General features: G+C 38.3%; 1 protein-coding gene across 1 annotated transcript in view; it reads right to left on the bottom strand.

Moving 5' to 3' along the window:
* The window catches only part of pcdh1a (protocadherin 1a), a 92,962-nt gene extending 67,319 nt beyond the window's left edge, over nt 1-25,643 (bottom strand). The window contains exons 1-3 of the mRNA XM_005471930.4: nt 24,815-25,643; nt 16,331-17,145; nt 13,597-15,783 (exon numbers count right to left, since the gene is read on the bottom strand). Of these exons, the coding sequence (XP_005471987.1) occupies nt 13,597-15,783; nt 16,331-17,125 (2,982 nt within the window). The 5' untranslated portion in view covers nt 17,126-17,145; nt 24,815-25,643. The remainder of the gene's footprint in view (nt 1-13,596; nt 15,784-16,330; nt 17,146-24,814) is intronic.
* Nucleotides 25,644-26,066: the final 423 nt, after the last annotated feature.

Below are 26,066 nucleotides of genomic sequence, written 5' to 3' on the forward strand. Positions count from 1 at the left end.
AATTTGGCAATTGCTCATTCTACATAAATCAAGAACTTGTTACATTATTAGAAATGTTTTTAATGAATAATTACTACATGAAAGCTGACATAACAAATACAACAGTGTTTGTGAGAGGTATAAAAGGTTAGAATCTTGCTATGTTCTCATTTAGCTGAGATTCATAATGTTGTCGTTTTTATGTTGGCGTGCTACAAAAGCAGTGTTATAACATTTGCCTTTGTTGAAAACACTCCACATGGGGCAATGAAAATGTTGAGCTTACTCGCCATGTTGTCAGTGTACAATCCAGTATAATTTGGAAAACAAATGTAAAAGTAATATATATCACTCTCACAGATAGTATAAGGTTTAAAAGATGGACACAACCACCAAGAGATCACCTGATGGTTTTAGGCCACCACCATGGTGGTATAACATGAGTGAAAGTTACTTTATCTGCTAAAACTAGTTACCTTGGTTGTATATAGTTGTAACACACATATATCAGCTAGTTAGTGTTACAACTAACTAGCTGAAAAGTAGTAGAATTTAACTGACCAAAAGTGAAGCTCAGACTTTTTGGATGGTCTGTACCCCTCAGCAAGCCATCGATAATTTACTAAAAATACTCCAAAATGCTCCAACAGCACACACAGCAATGAGATAAGGTTAAATGCCTCAAAGTACTGGATGGGACCTAGGGCTATAGCTACCTGTGTTGGGACACCTGTCAGTTACAGTGACCACCTGACTGACGCACCTAATTCAATTATTCTGGTCCATGAGTTACAGAAATGCAAAACAAAACTAAAAACATGCAAGCTAGTCAGCATTATTGTGAAGGCAGAAACTATCTACAGAGGCCAAAACAAATTTTTACACCAGGCTGTAAATATGATTTTAGAACCAGCCTCATTTTTCATTTTGCAGCTCCCGAGGTTGCCCTATTGTTCACATTATGTACTTTGTTGGCACATTTTCCATCTTTTGTAAAACCTTGATTAAGGAAGACAGACTACCTCAGAAAAGGAGATCCCCAGGTAGCATTTTACAAATAAGTTTATCATCCTTTGCAAACTGAAATATTTACTTCTATCCAACCCACAAATGAAGTTTGCCTATTACCCACACCTGTCATTTCTGCCGCGTCATACTTCAGGCAAACCGTTTCAAAGGGCTAACACTAATAATTCAGTATAGGAAATGCAAATAAAATCAATCCCTATGTCCTTGTTGAAGTGATGGTTGTTCATTAGGACAAGCCTGCTAATTGAATGCCTCTCTGCTGTCTCACTTGCCCTTAAAGGGTTTCATGCAGAGCCTTTGGAATAAATGACTCCTTTGTAACCTACTGGGAAACTTTTATTATAATATAATTATATTACATTGAGCTCAGAGTATAATATTATCTACTCACAAGAGTGTTCGTAAAGAATTTCTCATTTCCATCACTTTTAACTCTGGTGATATGATTCACGAGTTCATGCTACATTAAGTACATCTTTTCAAACTTGTTATATTTTCTAAAGTATATTTTGTGAACAAGCAGAAGATCATTGTTTACAAAACAGTGGATGTTTTTTTTTTTTGTTTACCTCTTTCTCAATCCATCAATCAATTTAGCACATTTAAAAAACAACACAGGTCCACTAAAGTGTTTTACAATGTAAAAAAAAAGTACAGTTTAGGTGCAGAATATGTTTGATAAGTGATGTCCATCTTTACATCAACATACATGATATACAGTAATATTGTCAACGATCTGGAGCCCACTAACAAGCCCAAAATTCAATGCAAAGACAAAAATATGCATATTAAGGAGCACTGTACACAATAAAAAGTTTTCAAATAAGATTTCACCTTAGCTTACTTATAGAAACTTAAAGAAACAATGTAGCTCCGAGGTTTGACAGCTGATTGGCTAATAATTAGGATGTATCCTGGACTTTAAGTCAGCCTATAACGGTACATGAAACAGAAAGCATCAGAACGGTACATGGAGGGTGCCAAGAAACTGTAAATGTGCTCAATATGACAGGCAGCCTATACATCAGTGTTTCCACATAAACCTTGATTATTGAGGTGTGCCATCTTTTTTGCTGTGCTGAGCCAGATCGCACAGCTGACATCCATCTCCGTCTACAGTAACTCAAGGTAACACACCTTCTCTATCTTGGCAAGACACTTCAAAGGATGTCTGAGGATGTTATGTGAATATTATTGGCATGTATTTCAGCCTGCCTAGCACAATTTTTTAACATTAATTAGCAGACACATCAAAGAAGATTGTCATGGGTGAAGTTTAACGATTTTAGGCAACTGCCCACGAGCTCCATACAGTGAAATGATTGCTGGAAATAAGAAGAATAATGTAATAGTCGACACAGATCAAATTGTAGTGAGTTATTTATGTTATTAAGGTTTATTTAGATCATCAGCTAAAGCATTTGAGCCATCTTGTCAGCCGCCCTGCTTGTGCACATTTTACAGAACAAAGTATATAATTGAGACTGCACAACTTTTGTTTTTTTAGACTTCCAGTAGGCAAAAGCACCCCACTTTCACTCCCTACTATTTAGAATAGATTTTTCTCCGGTCACTGCATGCAGCCATCAAATGTGCATGCATTCACTGCAACCAATATCTTAGTCTTAGTGTTATCTATCTTAAATGTTATATTTTTTAGATGTTTAAATGTTATATTAGATCAGTTTAGGATGACTATTAACATCTATACATTTGTAAACTGCTGAGACATAATGATTCTAACCATGTTTTATTCCCATAAATCATATCATACATTGTAAAAATAAAAAAGAGAGCATACTTATTTTAATTGTAGTAGAGGAACACATTTTTTTCACCATGACTCTTTCAAAAGTGCACATAAAGGTAGATTACAAACAAAAAACACCTTATAATCTTTGTCATGGTGACAGATTGTGTTGCACTGCTTAAATTGTATTAGCCCCTAATTATTTCAAGTATTACCATCTTCATATTCACAATACTTTATTATTTTTTCATTTCTTCCATCCATTCATCAGCTTCTTGGAAGAACTGGCAACTCGTGGTGGATTCAATATCATGGCACTAATCTCAAACAATGGAAACTGACAGCTAAACATATCTGGTGGCCTTAGCTGCTGCAGTTTTCTCAACATTAGATTTTCTTCTGATTGCTATTCATTAACTTGTTTTTTTCAGGGTTTTTTGTTTGTTTGATTGTTTGTTTTACAGCTCAATCAAAAACAAGCACTTTGTTCCAAATAAAGAGGATTTCAAAGAAAAAACAAGTTGGGAACTTACTGAAAGTGTAGATGCTAGTTTAATGAACAATCAAATGGTCATGCAAGGGAACTTGCATGAGAACACAGATGTATTCCTAATAATTTGGCATTGATTTACCAATTATATCACAAAGGTTTAATCACCACATCCCAAAGGTGCTCTATTGGATTGTGTTATGTGACTGTGGAAGCCTTTTGAGTCCATCCCTCAGATCATTACATCATCCGCCTGAACCACTGATACAACAAAGGGTTGATCCATGTTATCATGTTGTTTATGCAAGATTCTGACTCTACCATCCAAGTGTCAGAGAAGAAATCAAGTCAGCCTAGCTGTTCAATTTTAATGGGTCTGTGTGAATTGTAGCTCCAGTTTCATTTTCTTAGCTGACAGTAGTGGGACCCAATGTGGTTTTCTGAAACCCACCTGCCTCAAAGTTCAGCATGTCTTGTGTTTGGAGATGTGCTTCTGCATACCTTGGCTGTAACAAGCACTTAACTGAGCTACTTCTGACATCCTATGAGCTCAAAGCAGTCTGGCCATTCCCTTCTGACCTCTGGCATCCACCAGGCATTTTCAGCACAGAAAACTGCTGCTTGCTGGATATTTTCTCTTTTTCTAATCATTCTCTATAGATGAGATGATTGTGAATGAAAATCCCAGGAGATCAGCAGTTTCTGAAATATTCACACCAGCCCATCTGGCACCAACAACCATGCCACATTCAAACTCGCTTAAAATCCCCTTTCTTTCCCATTCTGATGCTCACTTGAATCTTCAGCAGGTTGTCTTAACCATGTCTACATGCTTAAATGCACTGGGTTGCTGCCATGTGGTTGACTGATTAGATAGTTTCGCTAATGAGTAGTTGAACAGTTGTACCTAATATGCAGGCCAGTGACTGTATTCTCTTCATACTGCAGAAAATGCAATAAAGTTCTGAGATTTGACGCTTATCATTTCACTTTTGTACAGCAAACATGCAGTAATACAGAATGGTTGCAGTCCAAACCCCACATTTTGTGGCAGTAAGTTGAACTGCTGAAAAACTGCAATGTAGAAAAGTGAAAAGCAGTTGATTAAAATGTCAGGTTGTTATGTGCTGGTTTTTAAATTATTTTTTGGCAAAACAGTTATATGAAGTTTTGGTGTGAATATTCTTTTTTATGCGTACAATAGCCCTAACCATTTTTGGGATGCATGAAGAAAGTTTTATTATGCTTTAATTTAATTATCATCCCAAGGGAGGTTGCCAGTTGAGTCTTTGTGTTCACCCATCCTAAACAAAATGAAATTAAAAGCACACTGTCTCTTAAAGCAATGCTTCAGCAAAAAATAATGAACAGGCTCTGATGTCTCTGAATTCCTTCTCTAACAGCAAAGACAGTATGGCAGTAGCTCGAGTGCTTACAAAAGAACTGCTGTATGTATCTAGCCAAAAAAAACTGCAGGGAATGTGGTATTTTCTGTTTTCCTACACTAAACTGGAGTGCAACACTTTGCTTATTATTGTGCTCATTGAAATGCCAAATTCACATTCAGTCAAAACTCAGTATTTTTGTCTCCTCTGTAATACAGTAAGACCGGTGAGTCCTTACCTAGCAGTTACATAGGCTTAGAGATATATTTAATACACAGCCTTTATATATCCTATAAAGTTGTCTCACTCATACACCCACAGCTTAGCTACACATAGGAAAAGTCATAGCACCTTTTGCATCATCTCATTCTCTTTTCAGCTTCAGAGAGACATATTCAGACAAAGCCTCTGTTTCTTGCTTTTCCCAAAATTCTCCTATGTTTGTCAATTCCAACTGTACATCGCCTGATGCTGTCACCTGTTTGCCAGGCTGTTTCTCATCAGCACTTAGTCACAGAAGGCTGCTTGTTACCTTCCATGTTACCTTCCTGCCTTTGACCATTTTTATTGTTGCGTGTTTGCCTTACAGTAACTGCCCATTGAGTTGGGCGATTGGACGAATATATAGACTATCCCTATCGTCGATCATTTTTACAAGGGCGATTTATTTATTGATTTGACCGTGAGTACGTTTGCTAATAATAATGGTGCTAATAGAAGCAGTCAACAGAAGAAAAAAAATAATAGCGCTGTTTTAACAGCACCCTCTTTTATCTGCGAGCAAATGCACAGAGTGCGCCCAAATGCAGCGATTCATTTACTCAAACTCATAACAGAAACAAAGAAAGGCAGTACCCTATGTTCAGAATAAAACATTTGGATGGTGGACACGTACATGCTCATGCAAGTTATGTTTGAGTCCTTTGCTCTCACTATACCTCTGCACAAGCAGCACACTGCTTTGGTTACAACCTTAGGTTGACTTCATTCATCCGGTTTAAAGGAAAAGAAATCCCAAATTGGCGACTTTATATAGCTTTTGGTAATTAGTTCGTCCAGCTTTGAACTTCTTCTGTGTTGTAAATGCACAAATCAGTCCATGCATGATTACATTGCTCCGGCCCTCAAAAAGTTTAAGCATGCACGAATATATCACCCATCGTCGGTTGGAAAATTTTTACATATCGCCCAACCCTACTACCTGTACCTGTTACAGTGAATAGATATCTGCAACTTAGCTGATCTCAAGTTGATTTCCTATACAGGTTCTACTGCGAATGTATAAACCACTCTCCTTGTTGAGGAGTACAAGCCTCAAATTATTTTACCCAATGGTGTCAGTATTTTAGTCAAACTTACTATGTGGATTCAAACACAGAAATGTATTGAACAAAGAGAATAACAAGGGAGATGATGTCCAGTGTGGTTATTGTTAGGCACACTTAGCTGATTTAAAGTTTAAAATGAGTTCAGGTTTTTTTTGGACACGTACATGTACATGTAGTACAACCCCCCCATCCCCCACCCCCCTAAAAAAACAACCCACAGGAAAAACTATGCTTTATGAAAAGGTAGGTGCAAAATGATATACTACTGCATTTCTTAAATAATAAACTGCTCTGAACTAAGATCACTTTGGCATATTTTTTCCTTTTTGTTATCTGGCTGTATTAAGTTGTGAAGGAGCAGCATCAAATGTGCAGTGCTTTCACTACAATGCAATACTGATGCAGTGTATTGAATCATGCATTGACACTATAAAACAGTAAGAAAACATGCAGTGCAGGCAGGGCAAATTACTCCACCATTACCTCACTTTCCTTCTAGCCTTCTTTTTCTGAGTAATCAGCCAGGGCAAATATGTGGTGCACAAAGAGCTGTTTGTGTGTTTGTGTATTTGTGTGTTTGTGTGCGTGCCTGTGTGTGTATGTGAAAGAGAGAGTTGGTCTGTGGGTGAGTATGTCTGTGTGTGTGGCTGTGTCTGTTTGTAAAATACTGGGAGGCAGATTGGAAAGTGAGATAGGAAAAGATAATTTAGCAGCATGCCATGCTATCCCAACTATTCAGTAAAATGCAGATGACATATTTTCAGTGATTTCAAGGTTCCACTGGTCTTCAGTAAAAATAAGCATAAGACAAATCTGCAGAATTGTTGCATACGAACATATCACATACAAATCTGTGATTTATCACTATTTTTGCACCTTCATTTGTCTGTGCTTTACAAACAAATTGAAAACTGCCCCTAGCCATGTATATGGGGAAAAAAGGGGGAAAGAGGCCTGGCTGTTTTAGGAAACATACAAACAACTCTTTAAAATGAATACATCCACTACTACTACTACTATGATTACTATAACTACTACTATGATGAATAATAATGACTATTATTCTCATTAATATTTATAAAACTTGGATTCCCATTAGCTTCTCCATTGTGGTTGCTAGTCTCCTTGGGGCCTGAAAATGTTCCTATGTGAAATTATGTATTTCGTAAAGTTACAGTGAAGTCAGTAAATCGCAGACTCCAGTCAACTGAATTCTGTTTTCTTACCCTCCCCAATTCAAGTGCACAATCCTAGCTACGGTGACTGCTGTAGGACAAACATGTTTTAGTCAGCCTGCTGAGATCAAGGCATTAAATAACATTCAACTATACCCCATAATGCAATTGCCAGCCTATTAAACGTATATGATTTCATTATATTATTAATCTATTGCCTCTTTTTGTTATAACTCAGTTTAGTTGTCATATTTCTTAATCTACACTAGCATCTTCTGTCAGAAATACATCCTCATTTCTAAGAAATCTCTTAAGCCTTATCTCAGTATAGCATTGCTAATCTTAATTTATCATCAAGGCAGGGTTCCTTCACTGAGCGTTTCCTAAGTGGAGCATGTTTGTTTAACAAATACATTAGGTTATCTATAAACAGGGTTACACCACTATTTGCATGATTTCTCCAACATAATTCTGACCAATTTAATTTCATTCAAAATTAAATCCACATCAAATTTCTGTAAGTTCTACAAAGGACAATTCTAATTTACAGGTTTTGAAAATTTTGCTTTCCAAGTTACAACTATCACATTATGAATGCTGGACCCAACTACCACCAATACAGCCCCTGATCATAATATTTTATTATTTAAGAGATATAACTGTTGGCCGTGTCACAATTTGAGGAAAGTTTAGACATCCCTGTAACTTAGATAAGGTTTATTTCTTAATGAACAGTAGTTATTAAGAAATTCATTAAGATTGATTGAAACGAATCAATGTTCAGGTAACCAGGAAAAAAAATGTCAAAATTCTATTGTTACTTCCTCCATCACTATACTTAAATTTTCAAAATACTGTACATTAGAATTAGGTGGTCTGTAGCAACAGCCTATAAAATAGGCATAAATGTTGAAAACAAATCTTTAACCAAAAATTCTCAATCTCTGAACTCATTAAACATTTTTTTATCACTGTTCCTGGAGATAAAAAGCAACGCCTACACCAAATTTATTTCTGTCTGCCCTGTACAACTTGTAACCACTTACAGCCAGCTCAGAGTCATTGCAGCTTGAATCAAGATTAATTTCAGGCAGAGCCACGATGTGAATATTATTTCACTGATACCAGTGACTTCATCAGTCATATTTCTTCAAATGTGCAATAATCAAGCCCTTTTCAGACAGGCTTGTTGAAAAATAGACATTATTAACTTTAACTAAAATAAGAATGGTAATATATGATGATATGAAGACACCATCCTATTGTTGTTTGTAGACAGAATGATTAATTTTGGCTAAATGCTATTAGCATTGCATCTAAAGGAAGAAATCAAAGATCCATGAGTAATTTGGCCAGTACTTACTGTTTTCTAAAACACCATAAGATACAAAATGTTCAGAATTGTAATAAAAAAAACATTGTAAAAAGTTTTAAATAAAACATTAAAAAAAACCCCTGAATTCCATTTAAGCAAAACAAAATACTAAATGGAAAACTGTAGGCTTCAACGGTTTTATTAAAAATGCCATATCATTCCTGGATGACATCATTACAGTCATTTTCTTAAGTCAGTTTCTTGGCACTATCACAATTTCTTAATTAATTAATTAATTTAATTTTTCATTGCAGTGAGTTTCTCATCTTGAGCTGACAGATTACGTGCTCCTTCCCCTTCACTGTTTTCTTCTTTTTTTTTATATAATGTTTGATAGCCAAACTTTTTTTTTTCCCTGAGTCACAGTGCCTGTCTCAGGGGGACAAAACATTCAGAACTCCCATTATTTCAGCCACAGACTTTTTTTCAACAATCCTCAGTCTGGGGGAAACATTTGTGGGACAAAAATGTTTCAGTTTCTTCATTTGGAATTTCTCTTGCTTTCTTGCTTCAGTGAAGCATACAGGTTTTTCTCTTTCAGCATTGCCACTTATTTCCCCACTTAACCAAGAGGTAAATGCATTTTCTTATATAGATAATGCTGTGTGCAGATGGTATGCATATATACAGATTGTACCAGTCTGTTAGTTCAGAATGACTCTGTTTTGCTAACATGCCTATAGTGATGAGGGGAAAAACGGGCAGTGCACTTACTCGATTAATCTGATAGTAATTTTACGAACTTGTTTTTTGTGCACGGTAAGAAGATTTCCAAACACACCTAAGTAATTGAGGGCCAGTGTGTCACAGTCTCAAAGAACAAGTGCAAATTGTGCTTCCAGCCTCATCTGTAATATACCTCGGCTGACTTCAAATACCCGCACTGGACTAAATCGGGCTAATCCCAGCTCAAAGGGATGCCTAAAGTTCACAAAGTGTGGGCCCTTCTTAACAAAGAAGCAGGTTAATTAAGACTCACACTGACTCACTCTTCTACCCTCTACCACAGACGGGCATGGAGATGAACGAGTAAGCCAGAGCTGGACAAAATTCCTCCTCATTGAATGAATAGAACATTTTATCAGCATGCGTTGATGCATAAAAAATACAGTGATGCAGTAATGATTGTTGTGTAACAGATGATTTTCAGTCCTTCATAGTCCTTGTTCATATGTAAGATTCTCATTAAATGAAGTGTGAAAAAAGGTGCCAGCTCTTGGACCCAACAGAGCTAATTATCAGGTCTAATGGCTAATGTGAGTCACTGGTTTCTCTAGCAACCATCATGCAATATCACACATTCAAAGGTGATGAAAGGGTAAACTACAAAAGGTGCAACCTTGAGCGTCCTGGATTTAGAAATGTGCAGCTTACAATGTTGTGTTTTCAAAATACAACTATGTACCAACATTTGCTTAGCTATGTTACTTTCGTGACTACTGCTATTGATTTGCTTTATTTTGTCCAAATGGATCGCACTGGGTAAAACACACTTATTTAAAATATTCATATTCTGTTAATAAAATAAAAAGTTTCCTTTTAAATCTTAAGAATCAATGAACCATTATGGATAGTAACTTCACATGCGATACTCAGTACAATATATTGTTTGCCCAAGAATAAAATTGTAGCATATATCTAAAAATGGCTTAACTTGCCAAGACCCTGAGGAAAATTCCCAGTGTCCCTACTTTAATTACAACAATACCCAAACAGGTGCAAGCAGAAACTGTAAGAACCTCTATGCATATTCAGGACAGTGAGGCTATAACACCCCACCATTTGAAGTCTCCCACATGTTTGTTTGAATCTAGTATAGAACCATTTGGGCTGTCTATGATGCTACATTAGCGCTCAGTAATTTTCCTTGATCTAAAACTTTCTAATTTAGCATTTGATGAGTGTTATTCTAAAGGGTGTTGGCAAAGGACCACAGAGGAATGAAGCTGGGCTTCTTTAGTGCCTATCATCCTTTCTTCCACCTCTGATGCAATGGTTCTCAGAAGCTTTGGAGCTAGTTGGCAGCAAAAGCACTGTCCATGTTACTGAATATTATTGGTTGTAGACACATGGAATGCAAAGTTAGAAGTGTGATTAGTAGCGTTGAGTGTCTGTTGCAGTTTCTTTTTTGTGAAACATTACATCCTGGAAACAGCATTTTAGGAATATTTGCAGAAGTGGGTTAATCTAAAACAATTACAGGGCTGAAACATTCTCCACAGAGTCTTGGGAAAAGATCAAAATGTGTCTGAACTGATAGCAGTACTAGCTCCTGGTGTAGGAAACTAAACAAATATTATTTTGCACATATAGCTGGCACATGCTTAGGTAATATGATGATCTAATTAGCACATCTGAAACATCTGTTCGGGTTCTTGAGTAGTATAGTACTTTAATATTCTACTATTCAGCCTTGGGCTGTTCATTAATCTAGCATATTAATGTGGAGATGTTTCTGATAAGTTCAAATAGAGAAGATGAAAAAGTAATCATTTTGTAATGACCAGCTCCACAAATAAGTTCAAAATGAAAGTTAAGTAGGTGCAGCAAACAAGACAATATTTTACCTGCAAATAAATACTAATGCATGTATGACACCCTTTAATTACACTACATCTAATTTTGCATTATCAGTCTATTTGCACCTGCAATCTAAACCTGGGCAAATATTTTCATCTTTTAAATACATCTCTACTATCAACGTCTAATACCACTAACAGACTCACAAACACACTCACACATTTTTATATCAGTTTTTTGATCAATTTGTTTAATATATCCGCTCAGATAACCACCTGACAATAGATTTGCGTTAAGAAGGAAACTGTCTCTAATTAAAGCCTAAAGCATGAAGATACTGCTTGAAACAAAAATATCACTAAATGTTTGTAATATTTCATATGCTCATAATCCCTGAACATGCACGCTGGAAATTTGAGACTTTGAGACTTGACAAATAAAAAAAACTAGACATCTGACCATATTGGGGAAACAAAAAAACAAAACTATTGTTGAGTGCAGCACAGTTAATTAAAACAAGGGCACCACTCTAGATCTGTCACATCACTTGGCAGTTGCTTTAATTATATATTTTGGTCAATCTGTTCTTCCTGATGTGAGAGGGGATGCCATACACGAGACAACATCTGCTGAGGTATGTCACATGAGCTTCAACATCTGTCCATGTTTTTAAACAGCCTGTCACTCACTTGAGTCATGTTGCATATGTATTTATGCGATCATATTGAGAAAGCACACACACAATACTGTCAAATGCTGAGAGCTTACATCTGTGCCAGACACAATTAACACTCTTAGATTAAGGAGCAAATCTACACACAAACAGAGAGATTGGCACTACACACAAACACCCAGACACACCCTGTGGCTTGCAGTCATTTTGGTCCCTTATGTTGTCCATCAAGAAGACAGTGGTGACTGTTCTCTAAACTGACTCCACCCACAAAGGCTTGTGATCACCTAAGCTGTCAACTAACATCTGCTGAAACTACCAACAAGCCAACTGTGAGACTGGCTCTGAAGATATCTCCACAGAAAATGTGTCACCTACACATGTTCAGAACTCAGCGGCATGTTTTCCCCTTCTATTTTTGCTAATTTTTATGTGGCAAACGTTATCTGCAAAGCCTTGGAGAATGTCAAACTGTTTTGTATGTGTGACACTGAAATGTAGGAAGTGTCTTGAAAGCTCATGTCAACTCGTCCTGGTTGAAAATAAATTGTTTACATCAATGTCAAATATTTTCAGTACTAAATAATGGCCATCCTTTGAATGCCACAGTAGCGACATGAATAAAGTATTGTTAGATCTAGTTGGTGTGTGTTTCACAAATATATCACTTTTCACTCAGTGTAGTTCAGAGGAATCAGTCATGTTAGGTTGCTAATCATACCCTGAGTTTTTGAATTTGTGGTTGTTTGTGATGGAATGCCCCTGTGCAAGGCTGTCTTTGGTGCTGGGTATTCTTTGAAGTTGTGTGATCAGCATCTTACCTCTCACTGACACTAGCTGTTTTTTTTCCATGTTAAATGTGAGTTCAGCACATATTTAACTAAAAAAGTAAATAAATAAAAACCACAGATCTGTTTCAGTGGCTCAAGCATGGCTGTGTAACTGGTGGGATCAAGACATCTGGACATTTTTCTGTATAATAAGGAATGTTCTACTATATAAGGATAATGATAATCTGCCTTATCCCCTCCTGCACACACATTTATATTTGTGTAGTCCAAGACACACATTTACACAGTTGCAGATGACACAGAAACCCAGAGACACACTAGCTTTCTAGCCTTACTCTCTAAAATCTTTCTGTTCGTAATCCCTTCTGACTCTATTAATATTTCTGTTTCCATGGTGATTCAAGCCCAAATGTTGTACAGATAAGAGGAGATAAGAGCATAAGGAGCAGGGAGATAAGAGCAAGTGACCTGCTGAGATCACTACAGAGCACTAGAGGTCAAGCAGAAGAGCAGAAGTAAGTAAGTGAGAACAGACCATCCCTGCTCAACTCTTCTGCCAACCTACCCGAAAAGTAAAAACACATATGTGACAAAATCTCATTTTTTAGCAGTGCCACAATACTTGCAGCAACTTTCTTTCTGTCTATGCAATTTTAAGAAGCAAAACAAACAGTTATTAGTAAGAGAAAGAATGGATAATATAATTTTGAAAATTATTTGGTCTGTTCTTCGTATATCATCACACACAATTTACAGTTATGCACTGAGTAAAACAGCCAGTAACAAATTTGTACTAAATTTTTAACTATCATTTTACATTTTTACAATCCAGATAGATGGCACAATGACAAAAATGCCATTCACATAATTCAAATTTGGGACTGTTATTGTCAAAGTAAATCATATCAAATTACTAGAGCTGCCAAAGTAGTCATGAATGAGAGTTGTTGAATGTGTGATATGTTTCAGGACTGTAGATGATAAGAATAAAATATTGCAAGTATATAATGAAATCAGTGCTCTTCAACATTCTCACAAAATGCACCAAACCAATCACCCATTCCTCAGACAGACCTTACTATGCGCTTGAGATGACTGTACCTGTTTGTTGTTATACTTCGGTTGGCTCGTCTTGTAGCTGTAATCTGAGTACTGGTCTGAGCCAGTGGAATTGTCATCTCCTCCTGTTCCTACGAAGGTGTTGGTGGCAGGGAGGTCCTGGACCACCTGGTGCTTCTGTGAGGCAGAAGGCGATTGAGCTTGCAGCTGGATGGAGGGTAAAGGGGAGTTGGAACGGTAGTGTCTGCCTATATCAGGGCTTCCTGGTGAATATGTTAAAGGCAGATGTATCCTGGGGCTATCATTGACTCCATCAAGGTTGAACTTGAGACTTTTTTGAAGGCTGACCTCTTCTTCTTCCCCGAGTGGTTTTGGAGACTTCTGAGGTTTGCCTTTCCGTCCACGTTTGCCTTTGGTGTTTTTTGGTGCCTGTTTGGGTGCATATAAGTCCTTGGTTTCCTTTTTGCCAGCTTGATATCCACTCTTGGTTTCTCTTTGGATGCGGTGGCGAATAAATACCACCACCAAGATCAACATTACAACACCTGCTACACCAGCAAGGCTTCCAAACAATATATTACTACGCTGAGCAGCAAAACCATTGTCGGGATCACCAGCAATGTCCCTGTCCAGTGGAGTGTAAAGACTGTGTCCCACTAAGGCTTCCACTAAGCTGACATTTGAAATGGTTTCATTGACATAGATGTGGACCAGGGCAGTAGCGTGGCGTGCAGGCTTCCCCTTGTCACTTACTCGCACCACTAGGCGATGTAATCCGCCATGTTTGCGTGTCATCTCCTTTGCTAGAGTGATCTCTCCACTTGAGGGGGAGATGCGAAATAACTGGTAAGGGTTTCCACCAGCGATACTGAACACCAGCTCTGCATTAGGGCCATTGTCCAGGTCCTCAGCTTCCACTACTTCAACGTGGCTATCTGGGGAGGCTAGAGGTGATAAGCGTCTGAAGGAGGAGTTGGAGGGCTTAGTTATCACGGGATCATTGTCATTTTCATCCAGTACATTGATTGTAACACCCACATATGAAGACCTGGGTGGCTCTCCTCCATCCACTGCTTTTAGACGGAAATTATAGCTGCTTTCTTTCTCCCTGTCAAACGAGATGCTTGAGAGAATAGTTCCTGTTCCATTTTGAACAACAAACTTCCCTTCATCAGGCTCTACAGAGAGGTGAACGCGGGCATTCTCGCCTTTGTCCATATCTAGGACTGTCACCATACCAACTGGACTCAGAGGTGGCATGTTTTCCAAAACTGAAAAACTGTAGCCACTAAGCATGAATTTGGGATCATTGTCATTGCGGTCTATTACTTTTATTACAACAGTTGCTGTTCCTTTATGGACAGGAGACCCTTTATCTGCTGCAGTGACCCGAAACTCATATTGTTCTTTGTGTTCACGATCAAGAGAGCTTTTGGCTCTTACTTCGCCTGTATTTGGGTCAATCTCAAACAAGCCTTTGATGGATGAATCTGGCAAAATATTATAGAGAAGTTCGGCATTAGTGCCGCTGTCAGCATCTGTGGCTATAACATCTAAAATTTTTTCCCCTGGTTGGTTTTCTTCAGCAAAATCAACCTCAAACAAGGTAGGGGAAAATACTGGAGAGTTATCGTTCACATCAGTCACTTGCACCTTCAAAGAGTTTGTACTAGAGAGTGCTGGGTTTCCAGAATCTACAGCCACAATCTCTACTCGGTAATCTCTAACTCTTTCATAGTCGAGAGGCGTGGTGGTCTGTAGGAAATACTTCCTCTTGTTGTCACTGGTTGAGTCACTGGCAGGGCGAAGTTGAAATGGCACATCACCTGCTACCACACAAGTGACCACAGCATTTTCTCCCTCATCTTTGTCAGAAACTTGAACTAAAGCAACAGCTGTTCCCACTGGCATGTCTTCGGAAATATTTGCCACTCCTTCACTGTGAGTCACAAGGCCAATCCCACGAATCTCCACAGCTGGAGCATTGTCATTTTGGTCAGTCACCTCAATGGTTACAAATGTCTTAGAGCTTTTAGGCTGAGGCCCTTTATCCCTTGCTATCACATAGAAGGACAAGCTGCTGATTTCCTCCCTGTCCAGTGGTCCTTTGACATAGATGATGCCAGTGGACCGATCAATTCGTAAGAGTTTCGGCACTGGGTCTACTGCCTGGTGAAGGGTGTACTCAATTTCTCCATTCGGGCCCATGTCAAAGTCGTTTGCTTTAACCTGTAATCAAAACATATTCAATGGTTAAAGGCATTAAATATGTGCAACAGTTTAGTGTTGTAACTAATGAATCATTGGTCACTGAATAAATTAATCCAGGAATCTGTGTGAGTCTGATCACTTTAAATCACAGCATGTAGATAACTTTGTTTTGGCTATTGCTTTTCCTCTGTTTTTTGATAGTTACATCACTAGCCTTCTTTTCCCTTTTTTCTAGGATTCAATGAAAGGTTGTAAATTATTAGGCCTGACATTTCCTTCATAATAATCAGTGTAAATTCACAGCAGCATGCTGTGAAAATCCTGCACAGAGCAATTTATACTCCAAAAATAATATCTCACACTGTTCTGCAACTATATTGTCAATACAAGCTATAAGCATTTATTACCTGTACAAGGATAATGAGCTAATGCTCTCTTCAAAAATATATATAAAATGTCAAATCCAAAATTTAAAACTATACATTTACTTAGAAAAACATTGCTGGTTGCAATTTAACTTTGCAATCCAGATTACAACATTATACAAAAAAAGTTTATAAATTACCTGCAACACAGAGTGTCCGACAGGGCTATTTTCTGAAACCTCTGCCTCATAGGTGGACGTTTCAAACTTGGGAGCGTTATCATTGGCATCAGTCACCACCACTCTCAGTAATGCACTGCTGTAGCGCTGAGGGTTTCCTCCGTCCACTGCCTTTATGGTGAGGTCATAAGAATCCTTTAACTCACGATCTAGGTTGCCCAGGACAATGAGCTGTGGGAGCTTCCCTCCCCTGTCATCAGCCACTTGTAAACCAAACAGGGTTGCAGCATCTGGCCCTGCAGTCAGCGCATAGTCAGCTACCCCATTCCTGTCAGAGTCCCTGTCTGTAGCTAGAGGTATGGAGAATAACGCTCCCATGATCGTGTTCTCGGGGACTGAGATGGTGAGCACAGAAGAAGGAAATTGGGGGGTGTTGTCATTGATGTCCTGTACTTCAATGCGTCCTTCAATAAGCCGTGGGCTCTGGTTTTGTATCAGATCTGTCACTGATACTTCAAATTCCAGGTAGCAGGGTTTACCCTTAGCCAGGGAGCGACAGTCCCTCAGGGTTTCTCTGTCTATAGGAATCTCTGTGGTGTAAATGGCCCCTGTCTTTCCTTCGACACGAAGATAAGGGGCACCCACCTCTAGCTTGTAAAGGTGACCTGAGTCTGGCAGTCCCTGGTCTGCTGCCAGGCTACCTATGACAGTATTTGGAGGTTGCTCCTCCTGGACCCGGTACAGGATACTGCCTTCAGCAGAGCCACAGTGCAGCACCACGACCCAACACAATATCACTTGTAAATTCAGTTCCATTAGGTCATCAGACGATCTGCCTGTAAAATGAAAAAACACAGTATGGGTCAAAAAGCTGGTTCCCTTTCTGCTGAAACCTAGCTCCATAAAGCAATATGTACATAGCTGTTACTTTTAATTTAATTATTCAAAAATGAAAAAAACAAAACAACAGAAGGTCAAAGTGAAACATTAGACAGGGGAAGCAAGCAGCACTGTGTTTTTGAATTATGACTCTACAGCTATAAAATTAATAGTTTTTTTTTCAGTAACTTGCAGTAAAACATACAGCAAACCTAGAAGCACAACACAATAATTAGACAACAACAATAACAAAGAGAAAATAGGGCATTTAAAAAAAATGCAATCATAGCTATCCCAGCATGGCTTCTTTTCAGTCTCAGAGCTTCAAGAGTTTCAATGAATATCTCAGCTTTATGAAATTCATGGAAAAATGAATGTAGGAACAAGAAATTATATCTTGTGAGCTTACATCCAAAACAAACTTGAGGGCCAGTGTGGATTGTTTCAGCTGAATAATCAAATAAAAATGTAATACAAAAACTCACAGCCTAAGAGACTCATTATTTCTGTATTACACAGCTAGACATTGAGTAGGGAAGCAATGTAGCTCTAAAATAACCTATGGTTTGAAACCCACGCTCAAGAATACACCCTTACAAGTGAGCCAAGATTTTGCTTGCTGAGAGAAATGAAATATTTGACCAATTTGTTTACCCAAGAGGCGTCTAACAATGAACACTTGCATACTATAGGTCATAGAGTCAAATTTCTTTCTCATGCCGATTATGCAACTTTGCCACTATCATCACATCCAGCTTCCACCCGACACTGCACAATGCAGACATTTCCACACTCCATTGCCACTGGCTAGCTCAAACACTGTAATCATTGTGTTTGATTTTGAACCTTTCAACTCTGCAATTACGACCCATTATTTTAGTGTCTTCTTTGATCTTTACTCCCTCTAGCAAAAGAATTCTGTTTTTTTTCATGCTGCAATGATTTTAGAGTATAATTATTTCCCCTCTCTCTCTTTCTTTCTGTGTGTGTGTATATGCATGTGTGTGTGTTTGAGTCCTATTGGTAATTGAAATAGGAGCAATCATTGGGGTTAAGTATCAAGGTCTCATGCTCTGGAAAACTTCATCGTGAAAACAGTTAAAAAAATTCTGTGTGTGCTGAATCAGTGAGTGTCCACTTACTAATCAAATAGAGTTCATTTCAGTGCATCCGATTTTATTGTGCTATGTTTGTGTTACTAATGCAAAACTTCAATATGCTGATCAATACCAGCTTTAATGACTTGGGTTATAATTAGACAACAGCAGTCCATGTCACAGTCACTGTCTCTTCAATACTGCACTGTTTTAAAGCATTTCTTTATTTCACAGGCTTTTAGAGAAAGTTACAGCGAAAACAAAATGCTACTTCTAGTTTGAAAAGTTATGTAGAAGTAAATCATTATGTTAATCCAAACACAGGTGAATAGTTCCAATTATTTCCACAATAGTTTTTCAACTGAAAAAGAAAAGAACACAGGTGCTCAGTGTAGTGTGGGTCTATGTCGTGGTTTAGGGATTAGGAAAAGAACAAGAGGAATCAATGCTTCCCTAGTTAGTGTGGGTGAGAGCTGATAGAAATATACAACAGCATGCCGTAATGTTCCATACAGGAGTAAGGCAAATGAGTATTAAGCTAGACAGCAAAACACAAATATACAGAAATCCAATAAAAAATCCAATTCCTTTTGAATACATTAAAATTGAAAGTGCTAGTTATTGATGCACTAATTGCTCAAAAATCAATGTCTCCCTTTTTACATTTGCGAGGAGAACCTGTAGTCAATGTGGCATGAACAGTGATTGCACTTTCTCCAGTTCATGTTTGCAGTATAAAAAAGCAGGAAGAAGCAAAAACGCAATCAGCAGATACACTTTTCTTATACCCAAGACTGACATTAACAAGGTAACAGCATCCCATGGGATATAATTTTAAGGGGAATTATAAATCACACTGTAAATGTTTCATACTGCTGCCTACCATTCCATTAAACACATGCTTTCATCAAGATATGTGAACTTATGAGGTGTGCATGTATGTATTGCTTCAATTAAATTGGTATTTGGAGAATTCAGTAAAAATTACTTTAGCTTACTTGATATGTGCATCATCTGTGTTTTCATTTCTATTTTAAAATTCACTGTTAAATTTCAAAGTTTTCAAATGTATTTATACAATGTGGCATCTAAAAATGGCATACCGTAGCTGATTTTATAATGGTTTGGTTGTAACTGCTCCCCTGATATTATAGCCACTTCTGCAATGAATAGCCATGCTTTGATAGTGACATGATTGTTATGGTTGATGACACTCATGACTTAATGTTTTCCAGTTGGCCTCATGCCTGTCTTCCAGATGGCACCATGCCTGACAGTCTAGTGAATTAGTGTCCTTTTTTTCTTTGTTTACATTTACATTAAAATTCATGTTGTTCGTAAAATATGCGTTTTGCTATCACTCAGTGAGAATCTCTTATCAGCTGAATATCATTGACACCACGCCTTTGGGTTTTATCTCACATTCCTCAGCTTTCGCACAAATATTTTTTCAAAAGCTTGACAGTGCCAGATTTCCTTTTCTCATCTCAAAGTGCTGTGAGGTGGTGGCGAAGGGAAACAGGAGATTTTTCCCTACTGGAGGATGTGAAACTTCTTGGACTACTGGATGTCTCACCGAAATTTACTACCTGAGCATCAAAATTGATAAATTAGAAGTGCTGAACACAACTAGGAGTGACATTCCCTGCATCTCAGCTCTTTTTCTCCAAAAAACTTGGTTATCATCTGTCATCCCAGATGGTAGACCCACAAGACTACAAGCTGATTCAGGCAGATCGCGATACATAATTCAGCAGAAAATCAAAGGGAGGAACAAGAGGTTAGTTCTCTCAGAGTGATAAAATGTTTTTGTCATAGCTGAGTCCTGTTGAACTGCTCAAAAAATCAAATACTTTTCCTAGTCATTTCCAAAATTAAGATTTTAACTTCTTTAATGAATGAAATCGGCAATAAAAATGCCAGCTTTGGAGGAAAAATATTGAACTGGATCAGACATTGCAAGACTGCAATATTGAGAAAGTGCGAGGCTGAGAAAATGAAATCTCTTTGGTTATTAAAATTCACCCTGTCAACAACCAAGTATTGTGGCAGCACTGCTGTAATAAACTAAAAAAGAATCACTGAACATAAACTTTTTTTCATTTGTCGTCTGAACAACCAATTATAACTATAAATTATGTTTTGCTAGCTGCTCCACGGGACAACTTTGACATTGCTTGCTTGGGTAACTCCAACTGTAGTACAACTTGTGTTAAGTCCAGGAGGCAGAACTGTGGAGATTGTGTATGGCCTAGGTGACTCTAATTCCCTTGAGCACTGTTTGTTGGAAAATACACTGTGTTCAAATAGACAATCCAATTAGCATACTGAGCCAGAGACATTATGAAGGTGATCCAGAGCAACACATATTCTTAGGAAAAAAACGAAATCCTTCCAAATACAATCAAGGCATCCACTGTTTGACTGAGGAGGGAACTTTAAGTCTACTAGTGAAGCAGCACTCACCACAAAACCTCATGCTGTGATCACGCAATGGTCCAGATGGTTGCTATGTTGAAAAAACTGAAAAATGAATGCTGAAGGCAGCCTGTACCACAGTATGGAGGTGGACTTTCAAAGAGAGCCTCAAATTGCCCGATGGGTCTAGTGTCTGTTGTTTGTTTTGTGTAGATGTTTAACTTTGCAACAGAAAACGCAGTCGAGGCAAAACTGCTAAGCAGTAGAGTTTAAGACCCCAAGGTTTATCTGGATTGACCTGCCACACAGCAAGAACTCTGCCTGGCCAAACCTTAGCTTATTAAGAATATCAGGAGTGCCAACTGTAAGTACAAGTCCAGACAATTGAGTCGATGTTTTATGACTTATGTTCAGTTTGGCCATCATTACACAGACTCACAATTTACTGGAGAAGCTCACCCAAGCATACTTTTTCACCTGTCAACGACCTCTATAGATAAGAGTGTCTCTAAGAGGGGAAGAAAAGTGGTTCTCACTCATGCCCACTTTCACACCTGGGAGGTTGTTGTCACTTATGTTCAAGTTTTACTGAAATGTAGTGTAGAAGTGTAGAGGTTGCTATTTGACTACACAACTCCTTGACCTGAAGGCAAAAAAACAAACCTTGAAAAAAGTGTCTGGTAAAGTACTGTGGTACTTTTTGCTGCATTATTTTTTATAAGAAAAAGAAACAAATAGAATTATTAAATGTGAAATTGTGTTATGGTTTGGTTTGTCTTTTGCACAAACCTTTGCAATAATTAAAAGAAATGACCACTGCTTATTTGACAGAAAAAAAAAACATGCAAAAGGTGTTGTTGGAAAATATGCTGTTTTGATTTGAATTTATATATCTTCCAGCATTATCCTTCTGATGTCTGCGTATCATAGATTGAAGAAGTAATAATCATTGATACGCCCCACCATGTTCTAAAATAAATGAATAAATAAAAATGCAGGACTCCTCCACTACACCGCTGCAATTTTTTGTTCTTCACTGAGGAGAAGGTGAAAAACTTCACAGGCAGCTAAAACATCAGTCAAACTACGAGGTCTGATTGAGTCTCACACTGAGCCCTCACACAGTGCACAACCCAGTTGACCCATCTGTTCAAGAGAACTTTTCAACTTCTGCGTGTCTACAATCAGAGTGCCAGCCTAGGTTGTGTCAGATTGTGCTGCGGTTCCCAAGGAAACAAGTCCCTGCCTCGCTAAGGCTGTGGTTGCTGAACCCAGTCATAACAATGACCTCTGAAAAATTGGTACCATCCAAGCTTATATGACAGATCCAGTCCTGAATCAACTGGAGAGCAGTGCAGAGATATCTTTACCACTCTTTACTGCAATAAAAAATGGTGCTACAATTTTCATTCTGAGGACACACACACTATATATAAATATATATTTACAGAGAAAGAGAGAGACAGATGAGAGACAGAGATAGAATTAGCATTATTTTATTATTTACTGTAAGTAACTCTGATAAATATAGGGAAGGAAATACAAGTAGGAGGGTGAAGTTTGATTAAACAGAAATAATTGGTAAGATAAATGCTAATAAAAAAGTTAATGCAGTACTTCAGCTAACAATAAAATTGTATACAACATGGAGTGATTATGTTGTTTTTCATTTTTTGTAATTGAAAAATAAATAATACATCTTTTACGTGCCAGTATGTAACAATTTATTGTAAAGCAAAAGTAATTTGCATTGTTTGTGAAAGATTGTGAAGTAGATCAAAATTGACTTTTAGAACAATATTTGGCTTAAAATGAAATTGTTTAAAAAATGATAAAGGGGTTTGTGCCTGATTATGTAAGTGTTGGTATTATAGATTAAAAAAAGGTAGTTATAAAAATGAAGAACAATATAATTGTGCTGCGGAGCATGTGCGCCTGCTCTGGTTGCCATGGAGACAGACTATCTTCTGACTGAGTCAACTCAGAGACTGACTGGGTGACATTTGCTCTTTAAGTTGGCCGCTCCACAGGTCCAGCAGAAATGACTCACATGCAGAATTAACTGAGGCATAATAGTAAATTACTCATAAGAAAAAAGGTTAGAGTTGTGCCAGGAAGGGAAAAAAATCATCAGAGGAATTAAATAGGCTATTTTGTAGTAGTTGCTTGTTTTGCAGCAACTGATAAAAGCAGGACCTGAATTTTCACCTGTTACATGCTGGGACTCAAGTTCATGAATTTGTGCTGTACAACGCTGCTCTGTGCTCCTTCCTGCTTTGCCAGAGTGTGGAAAGATAACAGATGATTTAATGATTTTCTCAACTGATGTGATTTGATGTATTGGCTGACTCTGCGCCTTTAGCTAGTATAACAGGTAAAATCCATTACCCTCCCACCGGCATGATTTATGATAGGTAGTATCACAGCCATGGGTCTCTCCTTACACTGCTGATCTACCAATGGAATTTACTGCCAAATGTAAGGTTGCACTTTATACTGACTGCAAACTGTGGGTTTCAGTAATTAGAAAGCAACAGCCTTTGGTTGGAAACACTTTCTAAAGGCGTGAGCACTGGAATTATCCATATGCACGCTGAGACACGCTAATGTGTCACTCCTGTCACAAAAAAAGTAAAATAAAAAGAAAAACAAAACATGAAATACACTGAGATCAAAAAGACCACATTCCGATATTAAAAGCTTCTTTATATAAGGATATAAAGAAACTGGCAGGTCGTATAATTTGGATTCCTCACTGCTCTGTGTAACATGATTAAAACAGAGTTTAATTTCCTTATAGGGGTTATTGTACTGCTTTTGTGCAGTTTTGTAAAGGTTCACTCCCTCAAGCTCAAATACCTGCTGGAGAAGTCAGAAAAAATCCTTTTGTGCCCTTTCCACAATTTGATCGGTTTACCACACACTTACCCTTCCTTCAGCAACCCCATTACATGGCACATTGCATGTTATTGTACAATATTCAGAGGAAAGTTCCCTACTGGTAATAATTTAAAAATAAAATAGGCAGAGGAAATTAGCCTTACAGACTATTCTTATGTGTGATAGATAGATAGATAGATAGATAGATAGATAGATAGATAGATAGATAGATAGATAGATAGATAGATAGATAAAAGTTTCATTCACTGCATGATTTAGATAATAACATTTATCAGGTTCATGTCTTACAGACAGTTTCTCAGATCTGGGCTACAATTAGGTTATGGGCCTGTTTGATCTGCTCTGTTATGACGGCCTTGTAGCCTAAAGTATGTGTGGGAACTTAGACCGACATCATTATGTAGAGCAGACTATTAAAATGTGCCTGGTGGTCGGTGGAGTGGCGAGAAACAACACCCCAGACTCTCACTGGAGAGCACAGGAGATTACCCGTGCCGATGATCTGATCAAAGATTTCCCCCCCCCAGTTATAAGGACGAATCTCTCCATAGAAAAACTGTATAACAGTTATGAACACGACAGGCTGCAGGAGAAGTCCGAATTGTTTGCAAGAAATTTTTCAGAGTAAACAACGCCAAATCAAGATGCACGAATAAAGGCAATTAGTATGATGTTTGCAGCTAGTATGGGATAAATGGCGAAAGAAGGATGATACAAATGGTTCACATTTTCTGCTTCACAGACTCATAATGGTGCAATAAAATGCAATTAGCCGATCGCCGGTACAGATCAGATTGAAGCGCACGCACTCATATTGTCGCTGAAGTGCAATGATATGCAGAGTTAATGACTTAATACCAACCCCGACGCAGGCTGGAACTCGTGTCTACTCGGATAGGTTTTAATTAAAATGCATCGTCTAATTTATCATGCAGCGGATCCTTATTGCGGGTGGCACATCTAGCCTTTGTACCGCCTATCAACCTGTAACACCGAACAGCCAGCTGTTTTGTGCTCTGTGTGTGTCTATTATAAAGTGCAACTTGTTGTATAAACGATCTGTTTGAGCCACGGCCTGTGTTAAGCGACAGCACTTCAGACAAGTCCGTAATGCATTCCTATAAACTTCATAGGAATTGCATCATGAATCACGCACAGTGGCCACCGGTCAAACCAACTTTCTTGATTATTTCTGCAGTAATTTCAGTACCTGAGCCAGAGACTTTTTACGTGAGCGCTTGTCGCGTAGCCAATTCTTCCCGCAGCTGATATGTCCAGCGGTGCTCCCAGAGGCAGGTGTCTAACCCTCAAACCTCCGTCACAGTGCTGAGATCAAAAATCACTTCAGCAGCCACAAAATCCATACACAGTATTCAGAACTTTCCGCATGAAAATTCAGAATCCTTCGTCCACCGCCGTCCGACAGTGTGAAGAACAGAAACAGTTTTCAGTCCGTGGGAATATGCGGCTGTAACTTATGAGCAATTATATTATATATACTGTTTTATGATAGAGATGGGAAACCAAGAATCTCATTCCATAAAGATGCCCTACTGTGTGCCATTTTCAATCCTCAGTAACTGATCCTTGGGAAGATTTGCACTCGCTGTCGCATCCCTTTGGTCCAAGTTTCTCCAGCCCTGATCTAAGTAGCTTAGAGCGCACTCTAAGGACGCACTGGATGTCTAAAACACAGCAAAAGAAATGTCATTTTCGCAACGTGCAAAAAGAAACAGCTAACCGGTCCTAAACAAGAAGCCCATCTGAAGCATTTCCAGACAGCAAGTGGTGAGATACAGTGGGTACGTTAGTTGCTCCCCTAGCTCCCTCTCTCTTTTCTCTCTCTACTCATCAGAGCGTGGGAGGAGGTGGGGCTCCCATCCACCGCAGCACACAGCAACTTCATACTCTACATTGCATTATGCCAAGGCTGCCTACCAGGAAATTATGTGATGCCTACAGTTTAAGAGGATCTTATTAAACTGGGTCAGCTCAAACAGGAGGATGCACCTTATTAAATAATCTTATCAAGAAATCACTCCGCTTGCCTTGCACTATTTTAATTCGTGTCAGTCTTTCCTTTCCCCTCAAAACTGCTCACTAATCGCACAACGTGTCCAAAATTGATGTAACAGGTAGCCAGTGCCGGCCGTTTACTTGTTGATATGCATTACATGTAGCAAAATGAGCGGCCTAAAATGGAAGCTGTTTGGCCACTATTTATTCATTTGGCGCCACCCTCAGGCGGTTATGATAGGGAAGAAGAGAAGCAGCACAGTCTATATCTGCTGAGGAAACTGCGGGGATTAATGTTAATAATGCTTGATGTAGGAGTAATATGCGCTACACTGTCTTGTTCTTGGAGACAATGACTATCAACTGCACGTGAAACAAACTGTGCTGTTGGTGTACAATGGAATAAACTAGTAATGTGTGGCATCATCTGTTAAAACTGCAGCAGT

The sequence above is a fragment of the Oreochromis niloticus genome, linkage group LG10 (genome assembly GCF_001858045.2).
Source record: "Oreochromis niloticus isolate F11D_XX linkage group LG10, O_niloticus_UMD_NMBU, whole genome shotgun sequence".
NCBI classification, from domain to species: Eukaryota; Metazoa; Chordata; class Actinopteri; order Cichliformes; family Cichlidae; genus Oreochromis; species Oreochromis niloticus.